Below are 14872 nucleotides of genomic sequence, written 5' to 3'. Positions count from 1 at the left end.
TGGAACCATTCATTTCAATGGGTCCGCATCCATTTCTCCGTTCCGTGGCCCCGCAAAAATTATGAGTCCTGTCCTATTCTTGTCCTTTTTTCTATAACGGGGCTCCTGTTCAGTTCTGCAAATTGCGGAAGGCACACGGGCGCAATCTGTGTATTGCGGATCCGCAATTTGCGGGCCGCAAAAAAAACGCCACGGGTCGTGTGAACGAGCCCTTACATAGTGGAAGAAGAAGGGTCCTCCCAGCAGCACAGAGTGATTCAGGAAAGGAGTGTTCACCTGTTCTCAAGGACAGTGCTGCATGTGAAGGAATGACAGGAATCAGGATGTGAATGGAGACCGTCAAAAGGTCCTAGAGAGGAACCATCCAGCAGCACAGAGGATTGAAGAAGACGAGGGTGCTGATCTGACAGGAGACTGTATGGGCGGGCTCACATCACCTTTTATGCCTCCGTTTGATGTATACGTTAGAAAAAAACGATACAAAACGGCAGCACACCACGTTCTTGTATCCTGCACAATCCGGTAAAAAAAGCGGAATGGAACTTTATGATGAACGGACGCCGCTATACGGCATCAGTCTGAGGCATCCGTTTAACGTGTACTTTTTTTTATACGTTGAACGGATGGGAAATAACGTGATGTGAACCCAGAGTCATGATGTGAGGGGGAGAATAAGATTAGCGGGAAGTTACACTAATAGCGCCCCCATCAGTACTCAGCGCAGCGATAAATGTCGGGTTAGGGGCATCTGGATATAATGGCATTATTAATGGACCATAATGCCGATAATGTATTATATTATATGACATGATACAAAATAACAGGATATAATAAATGACATGATTCTAAACAATAAAACAATATAATATAACAAGAATGCAACACAATATCACAGGTCTAATAGTGTAACACAACACACTGTATAATAGAATGTGATGTAATCAATGATGAGATAAACTATAACGAGAGATAACGTCGTCTATAACACGACATATAATAAGATGACAACAGATAATGATATAATGTAGCGTAATATAACACGATATAATAAATAACCCCATTGTTATATGATATAAAAGGGTATAACAATGTAACAAAAATAATGACATAATATAATAAACAATCAACACGATATAATGACCTGATGTATAAGGATATAACAATGTAACAATGAGCGCCCTCCTCTGCCGGCACCTACAATCTGGAGCACCCGGATAATAAAGGGGGACTTACTAAAGCGGCGCGCTCATTATTGATGGGGGGGGGGTGGTGAGCGCTTTACCTGCCCGCGTCCAGATGCGACATTGTTATTCCTACAGTCACCAGCCCCGGCTTTTAATGAACGGCCCACAGAGACCTATTGAGCGGTTATCAGCGGAGTGCGCGCCCGGGCACAGAGACGTAACTGGGAAATACGCGCGCCGCTCTGAATGGTTGGCATGGGAGTAATCGCACGCTTTATTCCTCCTGCCTGTTTGTTTGACCAGCGCGGCGGCAGAACGAGACGCCGCTCTGGGGGCCCGCTCTGTAAACACGACTATTGTATTTCACCTTCCATCTTCCTGCTTCAGCACAGCGAGCGCCGTATTAAACGACTTGGCACCGGTCTGATGCCCTTTACAACGAGAGACTCCCCCTGCCAACTCCCTCCATTCTTCTTCCTCAAGACCAAACTGGATGTGGCGGCGGGGAGCTGTTCTCCCCATTCTGCCCGTATTACCCATTAGGATTAGGATTTTTCATGCCATCCTTTGTCACGCAGCAGGATTGCTGGCAGTTTAAAGTGCAGTCTGACTGTAAGTGCCCGCTCTCTGCCAAGCCGCTCTCAGCTCTTGCAGCTCTTTATGTGCACGGATTAGACGCCGTCTTCTCCTGCGCAAGCTGATAATCAGTGTACAGGAGAGCTACAAATCTGCAAAGGCTTCCTAAAGTGGTGCGAAGCCGCCTCTCCAGTCCACTGAGATGTTAAAGGGGTTATCCGACCCCTATAATGACCCTTCCCGCCCTTCGTATACATTGTACTTACCTGCTCCCCGGCACTTGCGTGGCTCCAGATCCCTGCATCTCCCCGTCGCTCGGATCAAAACATCCGGCAACAGGTGGAGCAGCCAATAGCAGGCTGCGGCGGTGACGTCACCCGCGATGCCAAGGACGTCACCCGCGATGCCAGGGAGGCTCGTCCCCGTTGCAGCTTGCTATTGGCTGATCCCCTCCTTCGAAAGATGTTTTGATTCAAGCGAAGGGGAGATGCAGCGGTCGCCGTGCAGGGATCCGGAGCCACGCGGGTGCCGGGGAGCAGGTAAGTATAATGTATACGAAGGGCCCCAGCACTTGGGGGCCGGGGGGGGGGGGGAGTCATTATAGGGGTTGTATAAGGGGTTTTCCGGGAATGAAATATTAACGACCTATCTGATTGGTGGGGGTCTGACTCCCACCTGTGTGCAGGGGCCACAGGGGTCATAGCACTGCAGCCACTTGATATTATACCAAATATAGCGCCGCACAGTGTATAGTGGCTGTGCTTGGTATTGCAGGTAAATTCCATTCACTTGAATGGGACTGAGCTGCAGAAAGGACATGTGACCAATGGACGTGACATCAGTCTGAGGAAGTGGCCACAGTAAGGGTGTCCGACCCCAACCACTCTGATACTGATGACCCATCCTGACGATAGCTCAGTGTTTAACCACTTCAGCCCCGCTAGCTAAAACCCCCTTCATGACCAGGCCACTTTTTACACTTCTGCACTACACTACTTTCACCGTTTATCGCTCGGTCATGCAACTTACCACCCAAATGAATTTTACCTCCTTTTCTTCTCACTAATAGAGCTTTCATTTGGTGGTATTTCATTGCTGCTGACATTTTTACTTTTTTTTGTTATTAATCAAAATTTAACGATTTTTTTGCAAAAAAATGACATTTTTCACTTTCAGCTGTAAAATTTTGCAAAAAAAACGACATCCATATATAAATTTTTCGCATAATTTATTGTTCTACATGTCTTTGATAAAAAAAAAATGTTTGGGCAAAAAAAAAAAAATGGTTTGGGTAAAAGTTATAGCGTTTACAAACTATGGTACAAAAATTTGAATTTCCGCTTTTTGAAGCAGCTCTGACTTTCTGAGCACCTGTCATGATTCCTGAGGTTCTACAATGCCCAAACAGTAGAAAAAACCCCACAAATGACCCCATTTCGGAAAGTAGACACCCTAAGGTATTCGCTGATGGGCATAGTGAGTTCATAGAACTTTTTATTTTTTGTCACAAGTTAGCGGAAAATGATGATTTTTTTTTTGATTTTTTTTTTCTTACAAAGTCTCATATTCCACTAACTTGCGACAAAAAATAAAAAATTCTAGGAACTCGCCATGCCCCTCACGGAATACCTTGGGGTGTCTTCTTTCCAAAATGGGGTCACTTGTGGGGTAGTTATACTGCCCTGGCATTTTAGGGGCCCAGATGCGTGAGAAGAAGTTTGCAATCAAAATGTGTAAAAAATGGCCTGCGAAATCCGAAAGGTGCACTTTGGAATATGTGCCCCTTTGCCCACCTAGACTGCAATAAAGTGTCACACATCTGGTATCGCCGTACTCAGGAGAAGTTGGGGAATGTGTTTTGGGGTGTCATTTTACATATACCCATGCTGGGTGAGAGAAATATCTTGGCAAAAGACAACTTTTCCAATTTTTTTATACAAAGTTGGCATTTGACCAAGATATTTCTCTCACCCAGCATGGGTATATGTAAAATGACACCCCAAAACACATTCCCCAACTTCTCCTGAGTACGGCGATACCACACGTGTGACACTTTTTTGCAGCCTAGATGCGCAAAGCGGCCCAAATTCCTTTTAGGAGAGCATTTTTAGACATTTGGATCCCAGACTTCTTCTCACGCTTTCGGGCCCCTAACATGCCAGGGCAGTATAAATACCCCACATGTGACCCCATTTTGGAAAGAAGACACCCCAAGGTATTCCGTGAGGGGCATGGCGAGTTCCTAGAATTTTTATTTTTTTGGCACAAGTTAGCGGAAATTGTTTTTTTTTGTATTTTCTCACAAAGTCTCCCTTTCCGCTAACTTGGGACAAAAATTTTAATCTTTCATGGACTCAATATGCCCCTCACGGAATACCTTGGGGTGTCTTCTTTCCGAAATGGGGTCACATGTGGGGTATTTATACTGCCCTGGTATTTTAGGGGCCCTAAAGCGTGAGAAGAAGTCTGGAATATAAATGTCTAAAAAATGTTTACGCATTTGGATTCCGTGAGGGGTATGGCGAGTTCATGGGAGATTTTATTTTTTGACACAAGTTAGTGGAATATGAGACTTAGTAAGAAAAAACAAAAACAAACAAAAAATTTCCGCTAACTTGTGCCCAAAAAAATGTCTGAATGGAGCCTTACAGGGGGTGATCAATGACAGGGGGGTGATCAGGGAGTCTATATGGGGTGATCACCCCCCTGTCATTGATCACCCCCCTGTCATTGATCACCCCCCTGTAAGGCTCCATTCAGACGTCCGTATGATTTTTTACGGATCCACGGATACATGGATCGGATCCGCAAAACGCATACGGACGTCTGAATGGAGCCTTACAGGGGGGTGATCAATGACAGGGGGGTGATCAGGGAGTCTATATGGGGTGATCACCCCCCTGTCATTGATCACCCCCTTGTCATTGATCACCCCCCTGTAAGGCTCCATTCAGACATCCGCATGTGTTTTGCGGATCCGATCCATGTATCAGTGGATCCGTAAAAATCATACGGACGTCTGAATGGAGCCTTACAGGGGGGTGATCAATGACGGAGGTGATCAGGGAGTCTATATGGGTGATCACCCCTCTGTCATTGATCACCCCCCTGTAAGGCTCCATTCAGACGTCCGCATGTGTTTTGCGGATCCGATCCATGTATCAGTGGATCCGTAAAAATCATACGGACGTCTGAATGGAGCCTTACAGGGGGGTGATCAATGACAGGGTGGTGATCAATGACAGGGAAGTGATCAGGAAGTCTATATGCGTGATCACCCCCTTGTCATTGATCACCCCCCTGTAAGGCTCCATTCAGACATCCGCATGTGTTTTGCGGATCCGATCCATGTATCAGTGAATCCGTAAAAATCATACGGACGTCTGAATGGAGCCTTACAGGGGGGTGATTAATGACGGAGGTGATCAGGGAGTCTATATGGGTGATCACCCCTCTGTCATTGATCACCCCCCTGTAAGGCTCCATTCAGACGTCCGCATGTGTTTTGCGGATCCGATCCATGTATCAGTGGATCCGTAAAAATCATACGGACCTCTGAATGGAGCCTTACAGGGGGGTGATCAATGACAGGGGGGTGATCAGGGAGTCTATATGGGGTGATCAGGGGTGATCAGTGGTTCATAAGGGGTTAATAAGTGACAGGGGGGGGGGTGTAGTGTAGTGTAGTGTTTTGTGGTACTTTACACAGCTACCTGTGTCCTCTGGTGGTCGATCCAAACAAAAGGGACCACCAGAGGACCAGGTAGCAGGTATATTAGACGCTGTAACAAAACAGCGTCTAATATACCTGTTAGGGGTTAAAAAAATCACATCTCCAGCCTGCCAGCGAGCGATCGCCGCTGGCAGGCTGGAGATCCACTCGCTTACCTTCCGTTCCTGTGAGCGTGCGCGCCTGTGTGCGCGCGTTCACAGGAAATCCCGGCTCTCGCGAGATGACGCATATATGCGTGACTCTGCGCAGGGCTGCCACCTCCGGACCGCACATCTGCGTTAGGCGGTCCGGAGGTGGTTAAAGGGGTTGTGTCACCTCAGACATGGGTGGCATATCGCTAGGATGTACATCTACGACCTGCACCTATCTGTAGAATGGGGGCCCATAAAATGAACAAGAGCCCCTGCGACTGGCAGAAATTGCTTAACCAATGCTCAGCTTTTTTCTGAACTCCTATTGAAATGAATGAAGAGTGGGCGTGGGGGTCTCGTCCTGGATGGGAGGTGCACCCTTCTGACATTGGTGAGACAACCCCTTTAGTTCTTGGATAACCCCTTTAATAAAGCTTAAATGGGTATTCCCATCTTATAAAGGGATGGTATATGGTTAGGTTATGCTATCACTTTATAATTGGTGGGGGTCTGACCTCTGGTCCCTCACTGATCCTGGGAATGAAGGGGGACATGGTACCGATTTAGCGCTGGATATCACTCCACTGTTTCAGCAGCGCCCTGGCAGCATGGCTCCATTCCATGGAGAAGGGGAGACAGCACTAATTCAGCACTACAGCCCCCCCCTTTATTCTCGGACCCCCACATATCCTACAGCATCATGTTATAAGTTTGGAATATCCCTGTAATTCTTCTATAAGGAAAAGTTCTCATAATTTATAAAATAAGTTGTTTCAGTTCTTCAAGATCTGTTTGCTTTCAGTGAATGGGAACAGTCTTGTTGCACCCAGAGGATGAAACTTCTGACAGCTGACAGCTTGTTACATTTGTATCCAGTTACACTTCTAGACTGATACATTTTACCTGCACCGATACATTGTAGCAAACTGTCAGTACATGAAAGAGGTGTGTGTGCCGATCTGTTTAGTTCCCTCTGTCCTGATCTGTACCACTTGGTTTATTGCTGGACTACTCTCCGTAGCTGTAACGGTTAATTGCTGGACTACTCTCCGTAGCTGTAACGGTTAATTGCTGGACTACTCTCCATAGCTGTAACGGTTCATTGCTGGACTACTCTCTGCAGCTGTAACGGTTCATTGCTGGACTACTCTCCGTAGCTGTAACGGTTCATTGCTGGACTACTCTCCATAGCTGTAACGGTTTATTGCTGGACTACTCTCCGTAGCTGTAACGGTTCATTGCTGGACTACTCTCTGTAGCTGTAACGGTTCATTGCTGGACTACTCTCCATAGCTGTAACGGTTCAATGCTGGACTACTCTCCGTAGCTGTAAGGGTTCATTGCTGGACTACTCTCCATAGCTGTAACGGTTCAATGCTGGACTACTCTCCGTAGCTGTAACGGTTCATTGCTGGACTACTCTCCGTAGCTGTAACGGTTCATTGCAGGACTACTCTCCGTAGCTGTAGTAACAAACGCCAGCTTCTGCTCGGACCTTCGGGGCACGGATGGTGCAGGACTGCACTCCCACAGCAATAAATGTAAACGATTTCCAGCCACCGGTATTAGAGTCGTGGACTCTATGATTAAGGGTGCTACAAGCGTGTACCCGAAACGCGTCAGAGAGATGTGAGGCCCGTTTTGTATTTATCTTTTGTAACTGCTTTTAATGGAGAAAAAATAAAGTTGCATGGATTTTACCAATACTGGTGGCTGGAAATCGTTTACATTTATTACTCTCCGCAGCTGTAACGGTTCATTGCTGGACTACTCTCCGCAGCTGTAACGGTTCATTGCTGGACTACTCTCCGCAGCTGTAACGGTTCATTGCTGGACTACTCTCCGCAGCTGTAACGGTTCATTGCTGGACTACTCTCTGCAGCTGTAACGGTTCATTGCTGGACTACTCTCCATAGCTGTAACGGTTCATTGCTGGACTACTCTCCGTAGCTGTAACGGTTCATTGCTGGACTACTCTCCATAGCTGTAACGGTTCATTGCTGGACTACTCTCCGTAGCTGTAACGGTTCATTGCAGGACTACTCTCCGTAGACCTTAGATATTTTCTAACACTCCAGGATGAAAGCTCTTCTCCCATTATACGGATATTGAGCATTAGGCCTCTTGCTCACAAACGTTGTGTGCTCGTGAATGGGTCAGCACTCACGGAGATGCGGAACAGAAGCACGGTTCGGAACCCCACAGTGCTTCTGTGGCGTTTCTGTCCGTGCCTCCACACTGCAAAAAAATAGAACGGTGCGGACGCATTACGGACCCAATCAAGTTGAATGGGTCTCGATCCGTCCCGGCCGCCGTACGGATGTTGCCCGTGCATTGCGAATCTGGTATTAGTATTTTCTTTTGGAAACAGCACCACACCCGTCCGCAGGTTGTGTGTGGTATTGCAACTCTGCCCGATTCACCTAAATGAAGCCTTGTTGCAATTGCAAAAACAAACCTGGGGTGGCGCTGTTTCTGTAAGAAAGAAGCCATGTTTTTGTAATCATGGGCAAGATGGGTTTCTCCAGCCTTGAAGCTGACCGCCCCTTTGGTCCTTAACGTGTGGGCCATAAAAAAAAAAAAAACACTCACTTGTCCTTAGTCCCGCCATGCCTGCGTCGCTGCTCCGTTGCCGGCTGCTTCTGATCCCCGCAGGAGCAGGAAGTAGCTTGGTCCCCCGACTGCCTGTGGCCAATCACAGGCCTCGGAGATCACATCTGCTTGAAGGATACGTCACTGCTGTGTAACCTTTATGAAAGTGACAGTCTGTGTGTATATACCTGGGTGACCGGGTGACTAAAGATAGCCCCCCCCATAGTCTCAAATATGGCTGACCTTGGCTGTAACCTTCTGAAGGAAGAGCAGCTCTGGAGCAGAAACTGCTGTGAAACTGAGAAGAGACCTGGGGCACACAGAGTTAAATCCTATAATTGCTCGTTTTTACCAAGAAATAGAGCAATTGCTTTTTTTTTTTTCCTTTGCAAGAAGCCGCTGTTTGGGCTGTAATGGACGGGCTGGCGCGGAGTCAGGAATCCGTAGCCAGCAGTTCGCAGATACAAAAACTGTCCATTTCTTTTGTTGCTGGCGCGGAGAACACGGCTGCCATTTATACCCTCGGCTTCTTCTCTTTGTTCTTAAGGTTTGGGTCGTGCGCAGGAAGTAAAGGGATTAATCTACGATTTCCGAAAGTGTTTCTGTCAGCGATATCTTGTTTAGAGCAGCGACGGCTTCACAACCTCTTTCCCAACCTGAATCCCGCTCTCCCCGCTCTGAACTTAAAAGGACAAAACGTTTTTTTAGTGGTTAAAGGGAAACTCCATCTAGAAATTGAGCTTCACGTTTTTTTTTTCTGTGTTGTTTTTTTAATTAAATTTTTTTGCGGACCGTATGCGGAATTATTCATTTCAATGGGTCCTCAAAAAAAACACGAAAGTTGCACTGTGTGAATTCCGTTTACGTATGTCCGTATTTTCGTTCCACAAAAAAATAGAACATGTCCTATTATTATCCGCATTACGGACAAGGATAGGACTGTTCTATTAGGGGCCGGCTGCTACGTTCCAAATAATATGGAATGCACACGGACGTCATCCGTATTTTTTGCGGATCTGTGTTTTGCAGACCGCAAAATACAAACCGTTGCGTGCATGAGGCCCTTAAAGGGACAGTTTTATGAATCTGTAAATTTATGCTTTGAGAGAACCTATTAATATATTTGGATGGATCGGTATCGCACGCCAATATGTGACGTTTCGCAATATATCTGATCAGGGAAAAGTGGTGTCTTCCTCGTCTCCCAGCAGCATGAAGTTTCATTTTTTCCATCTGCGGGGTCTTCGCGCGTGTTCACATTCCTACTTAGTAGCCGAAATATCTGTCTATGATAAACTTTCAGATAGAAAACAGGGAGGAGGGAGATGCAGCTGCAGGTTCTCTGTCTGTGAGGCTTCATGCTGTGAGAGGGGAGAAGGAGACGTCCGACGTCAGTCACTACTTATAACATAAAGACCCCGCTCTGTAAAAACATGGTCTGAAGGCTGACGGTGACGGTGTTTTCTGGCAGCCAACCGCCCCCCATCCCTTCCTTCTGAATAGCTGCGAATGTGATGGTAATAGGGTTTACTGGTGGGTGGTGATAGATCCAAAATGGGACAACCTTAGGTCAGAGCTAGATTAGGAAAACATGGCTGCTTTCTTCCAGAGACAGCACTACGATTGTCTATGGGCCTTGTACGGTATTCATTTGAATGGTGCTGAGCTGCAATACCGGAGAGAACCTGTATACAAGAGTGGCGCTGTTTCTGCAGCAGAGTTGCCATGTTCTCTTTATCTCCTACAACCCCTTTAAATGTTGTTCCGTAGCCATCCTCGTAAATGACTCTGATAGCACTCCTGGAGGATCCGTCACGTTTCCTTAACCATTGTCTTGCAGGAAAAAGAGAAGCTTTATGTGGAGCTGAAACACATCCTGGCGCGGCAGCCGGGGCCAGAAGCAGCCGAGCAGCTCCAGATCTATCAACAGACCCTGCGGGAAAAGACCAAGCAACTCAAGGTGAGGATGCCCCCGAGAATGTCCACCCAATGCCCACCTCTGCTCACCCCCCCCCCCAAATGCCTACTATGGAAGATCTCATCAAAGCATCCGATTCCCTACTGGGGCATAATCTAAGATAGGGGCCCCTCGATCAGGACCCCTCTCTGTTAGCTAGATCATATCTTATGCTACACTCACATCCAGAGCTGCATTCAAAGTTCTTCACGGACTCCATCCATATTATATGGACATACGTAACACTTACTGTAATACGTTGTGGTCTGATGCAATGCATTGTGGGATATTTTTCCTTACTAGAGGTGAGATCGTGAGTTACTTCAGGCTGCAGTATAAAGCATGGTATAAATAACACCCCTTAGAACACCGCATGCACCGGTGACATGAGCGCTCCTGCAGCCTGAGAGGCCATGTTCACACTAACCACAAGCGGCAATGTCGGCAGCACTGGCAGATTTGAAGGGTAGAATAGCTCTTCAAACAAAGGTGAGTCCATCGGCAGCATTCAGCGTGTGACGGAGCCGGTCGTGTGTTTAGGTATGTCGTACTTTTAGTCCCGCTGCCTCTCGCCGTGCGCTGCCGTGCTGCCGCCGGAACTCCGCCCCCGCCCCCATTATAGTCAATGGGGACAGAGCGGCAGTCCGGGGTCACACGTGAACTAGCGGCAAGACGGATCCGACAGGCTGTTCACCCGCCGGAACAGCCTGCCGGACTCCCGTGCCGCTAATGTGAAAGTACCCTTAAGCCACAACACAAGTGTGAATGCAGCCTTAAAGGGCATCCGTCAGCAGATCTGTACCTGTGACACCGGCTGCCCTGTTCCATGTGCGCTTGGCAGCTGAAGGCATCTGTGTCGGTCCCATGGTCATATGTGTCCGCATTGCTGGGAAAAATAATGTTTTAATATATGCAAATTAGCCTCTAGGAGCAACGGGGGCGTTACCATTACACCTAGAGGCTCTGCTCTCTCGGCAATGGTCACGCCCTCTGCACTTTGATTGACAGGACCAGGCAGTGTAAAAGTCATCACACCTGGCCCTGTCAATCAAAGTGCAGAGAGCAGTTGCAGAGAGAGCTGAGCGTCTAGGTGTAATGGTAACGCCCCCGTTGCTCCTAGAGGCTCATTTGCATATATAAAAACCTCATTCAGTAATGAGGACACATATGAAGATTGGACCAACACAGATGCCGTCAGCTGCCGAGTGCACATGTAACAGGTCATAGGGACAGATCTGAGATGCCCTTTAGGCCTCATTCACACGTCCGTGCTCAAATCCGTGAGCAGGTGGTCAGTGATGCGTCCATGAAGGATCCGTGTTGGGTCTGTGTGTCCGTTTTTTGCTATCCATTTTGCATCCGTGTTTCACTGACCCTGCACCGCGGAAAAAAATATTTTCAAAGCATCTCTTCCTAATCATACGTGAAACACAGATACAACACGGATGGCATCCGTGGTTTTTATGGACCTATAGAGTACTATAATGGACGTGATGGATCCGTGAACACGGACAAAATACAGCATGCATCCGTGCTCAAAACACAGACCCACAGACCGTGCTAAAACACTGATGTCTGAATACACACCTTAAAATGAAGGGGGGCGCGTGCTGCCCGTGGAACACTGACGTGTGAATGAGGCTTTAATCAGTGGCGGCAGGATTCTGAATGCAGCTCTGGATTTGGTTGCAGGATATGCTTGTGCTGTAACTGCAGGTCAGGTCTAGAAAAGAAGCAAATAATCTGTATATTTTTGGGTCCGACCCTTAGAACCCCCCCCCCCCCTTCCCCCATCAGCTAATTGCATAGGGCGGCAAGTGCCGCATCCCATTTATTGTTCATTGCTTACCATGCATAGCGCCATAGCTTTTGTAGTGGCCGTGCCTGGTATTACAACTTCCTGCAGCTCAGCCCCATTCAAGTGAATGGCACTGAGCGGCAATATCAGACATAGCAATCAGCTGATTGGTGGAAGTGGCGGGAGTCGGACCCCAAGTGATCTGATATTGATAGCCTATCCTAGAGGGGGTCCAATAACCCCTTTAAGATCTGGTTTATTTAGTTGAGGCGATACGTTGCATTTGGTCCATCTGCCAGCACCGATAGGCTAACCATATATATGTGTCTTCTATACCTCCTTCTAGGCGCTGTCGTCAGAATTAAACATGTACGAGTCCCAGAGCCAGGAATATAAGTACGAGATCGAGAGACTGGCCAATGAACTGCAGAACGTGAAGAAAAAGTACCTGACACAGAAGCGGAAGGAGCAGCAGGCCAGGTACCGGAGAGAAAAGCCGCCCCCCCCCCGGGATACGTAGATATTACTCAACGCAGCTCACACAGCAGAGTGCTCCCAGATTATCAAATATTCTGGATTATCAAACATCTGTAGAAAAAAAAAATTCCAATTCTCCTTTACATAAGAACAGGTCCATCGGCGGGTAGCAGGTGCTCCCGGTCAGAGAGATTAAAGGGACGTGCTGCCGAGGGGCATAATGATCTCAGCTCTCCGCAGCCGCGCGCCAGGAAAGTAATATTTAGCATCTGCTGGTAATTTTTTTCCTTAAATGTAATCTTTTTTTTAAAGTCCAACGTTTTGGAGTCCAATTGAAAAGTGAAGGAAAATGCTGACACCTCGGCACGACGTGAAGTTCTCGCTTTCTTTCTGTAAGAGAACATCACTCAAAAACATTAGCGCTATTCCTGCACAAAGGCAGCAGATGTTGCTCGACTCCCCGCGAGGCTTTTCTCGTGTGCGTCTCTTAAGGTTCCTCTCAATACTAATAGCCGATTACTTATGTTCTTGCTGAGTAGAAGTGCAGCAAAAGAGGTGTTCGTAAAACAGGCTCCAAACTTCTGCAGATTAACCCTGTCCTGGACTGCGCTAGGGTTGCCTTTTATATAAAGGATGGCCCCAAATTTTAGGCTCTGGCATGAAAGGTGGGATCTGGCATTAATGGACCTTCTGTAGAAGACACGTTCTACAAATGATGGGTGGAGTAGTAAGATTTAGAAAGATTGACTGGACTCAGGACACTACAGGATCTGGAGAACAGAGGAGAGACCCCCTCATCAAGTCTTAGGACCCAGGCAGAGTTTAAGGGGATACTGTAGAGCTTATGTTTTGCAGCCTCTACTTTCCTGACCATTAACTGTTTAATTGCCGACTGATTTTCTCCTGTTTTCACTGTACTTTCTGTGTCTCTTGTCCATTCTCCTGTGCCTTGTCCCTTTAGTCTTTTCTTGCAATTCCTCCCTTCCCTTCCCCCTTATTCCTGCATATTCTCCTCCATCCTTCTTTTGTGCCTTCTCCCTTCCCATATCCTGTCTTATTTCCTTTTCCCTGCTTCCTTTCCTTGTTCCTACTTCCTTTTCTTCTCCCCTTTCCCTTTTCTGTGACCCTTCTCCTCTTCCATATCCCATCTTCTTTTTCACCCCCCTTCTTCCTCTCCTTGTAACTACTTCCTTCCATTCTCTGTACCCTTGCACCTTCCTCTTTTCCATGACTCTTTCACTTTTTCATGACCCTTCTCCCTTTCTTCTTCTGCCCCCTCTTCCTTCCCTTATCCCATCTTCTTTTCTGTGGCCCTTTTCCATGCTCCTTCTTCCTTACCTTCCCTTGCTCTTTCCTCTTTTCTGTTTCCTTTCACCACTTCTCCGTGACTCTTCTACCTTCCCTTGTCCCCCTCGTCTTTCCCTTACAACTCCTCTCACCCCTCCTTCCTTTTTTTTGCCCCTTTTCCCTTCCCTATCCTTTCTTCTTTTCATGGTCCTCCTCCCTTCCCTTTAGGGCCCGTTCACACATTCAGGTTTTGACAGATTTCTATGTTTATTCTGATGACAGTCTCCATTCAGGGTATGTGATTGTGGTTTTTGTAATCTAATTCACATGGAAAAAATTTGCGCAAAATATGGTCCTCTCCAAAGGAAAAAAAAATCCTGCAGATACTGTAGCAAATACGTGTGGGATTTCCCTACTGCATATCCTGCTCATGTGAACATGCCCTTATCTTGTTGCTCATCCCTTCTCTTGACCATTTCCCTGTCTCTCGCCCTTTCCCCCTTCTAAATATAGAGTTTGAGGGACATAGGTAAATGTGCATCTCACCACCAAATTTCCAAGTTTCAAGTCTTAGGCCCCTTTCACACGGGCAAATTTTCAGCGCAGGTGCAATGCGTGAGGTGAACGCATTGCACCCGCACTGAATCCGGACCCATTCATTTCCATGGGGCTGTGCACACGAGTGGTGATTTTCACGCAGCAATTGTGCGTTGCGTGAAAATCGCAGCAAGCTCTATTTTATGCATTTTTCACGCAACGCAGGCCCCATAGAAGTGAATGGGTCTGCGTGAAAATCACAAGCATCCACAAGCAAGTGCGGATGCGGTGCGATTCTTCACGCACGGTTGCTAGGAGACGATCGGAATGGGGACCCGATCATTATTATTTTCCCTTATAACATGGTTATAAGGAAAAATAATGGCATTCTTAAATACAGAATATATAGTACAATAGGGCTGGATATATTAAAAAATATAATAATAATTAAACTCACCTAATCCACTTGTTTGCGCAGCCAGCATCTCCTTCTGTCTTCACCTGTGAGGAAAAGGACCTGTGGTGACGTCACTGCACTTGTCACATGGTCCATCACATGATCTTTTTTTACCATGGTTATGGATCATGTGACGGACCATG

At 47.1% G+C, this 14872-nt stretch overlaps 1 protein-coding gene across 3 annotated transcripts in view; it reads left to right on the top strand.

Moving 5' to 3' along the window:
• Nucleotides 1–14872, top strand: part of CFAP58 (cilia and flagella associated protein 58) — an 89844-nt gene that overhangs the window by 63541 nt on the left and 11431 nt on the right. For all 3 annotated transcript variants that reach the window (XM_044298111.1, XM_044298110.1, XM_044298109.1), the window contains exons 16-17: nucleotides 10057–10176; nucleotides 12318–12451. In XM_044298111.1, the coding sequence (XP_044154046.1) occupies nucleotides 10057–10176; nucleotides 12318–12451 (254 nt within the window). The remainder of the gene's footprint in view (nucleotides 1–10056; nucleotides 10177–12317; nucleotides 12452–14872) is intronic.

Source organism: Bufo gargarizans, chromosome 6, assembly GCF_014858855.1.
Source record: "Bufo gargarizans isolate SCDJY-AF-19 chromosome 6, ASM1485885v1, whole genome shotgun sequence".
Taxonomy (NCBI): Eukaryota; Metazoa; Chordata; class Amphibia; order Anura; family Bufonidae; genus Bufo; species Bufo gargarizans.
Note: the sequence above shows the minus strand (reverse complement) of the source record. Positions and strands in the feature narration are given on the sequence as shown.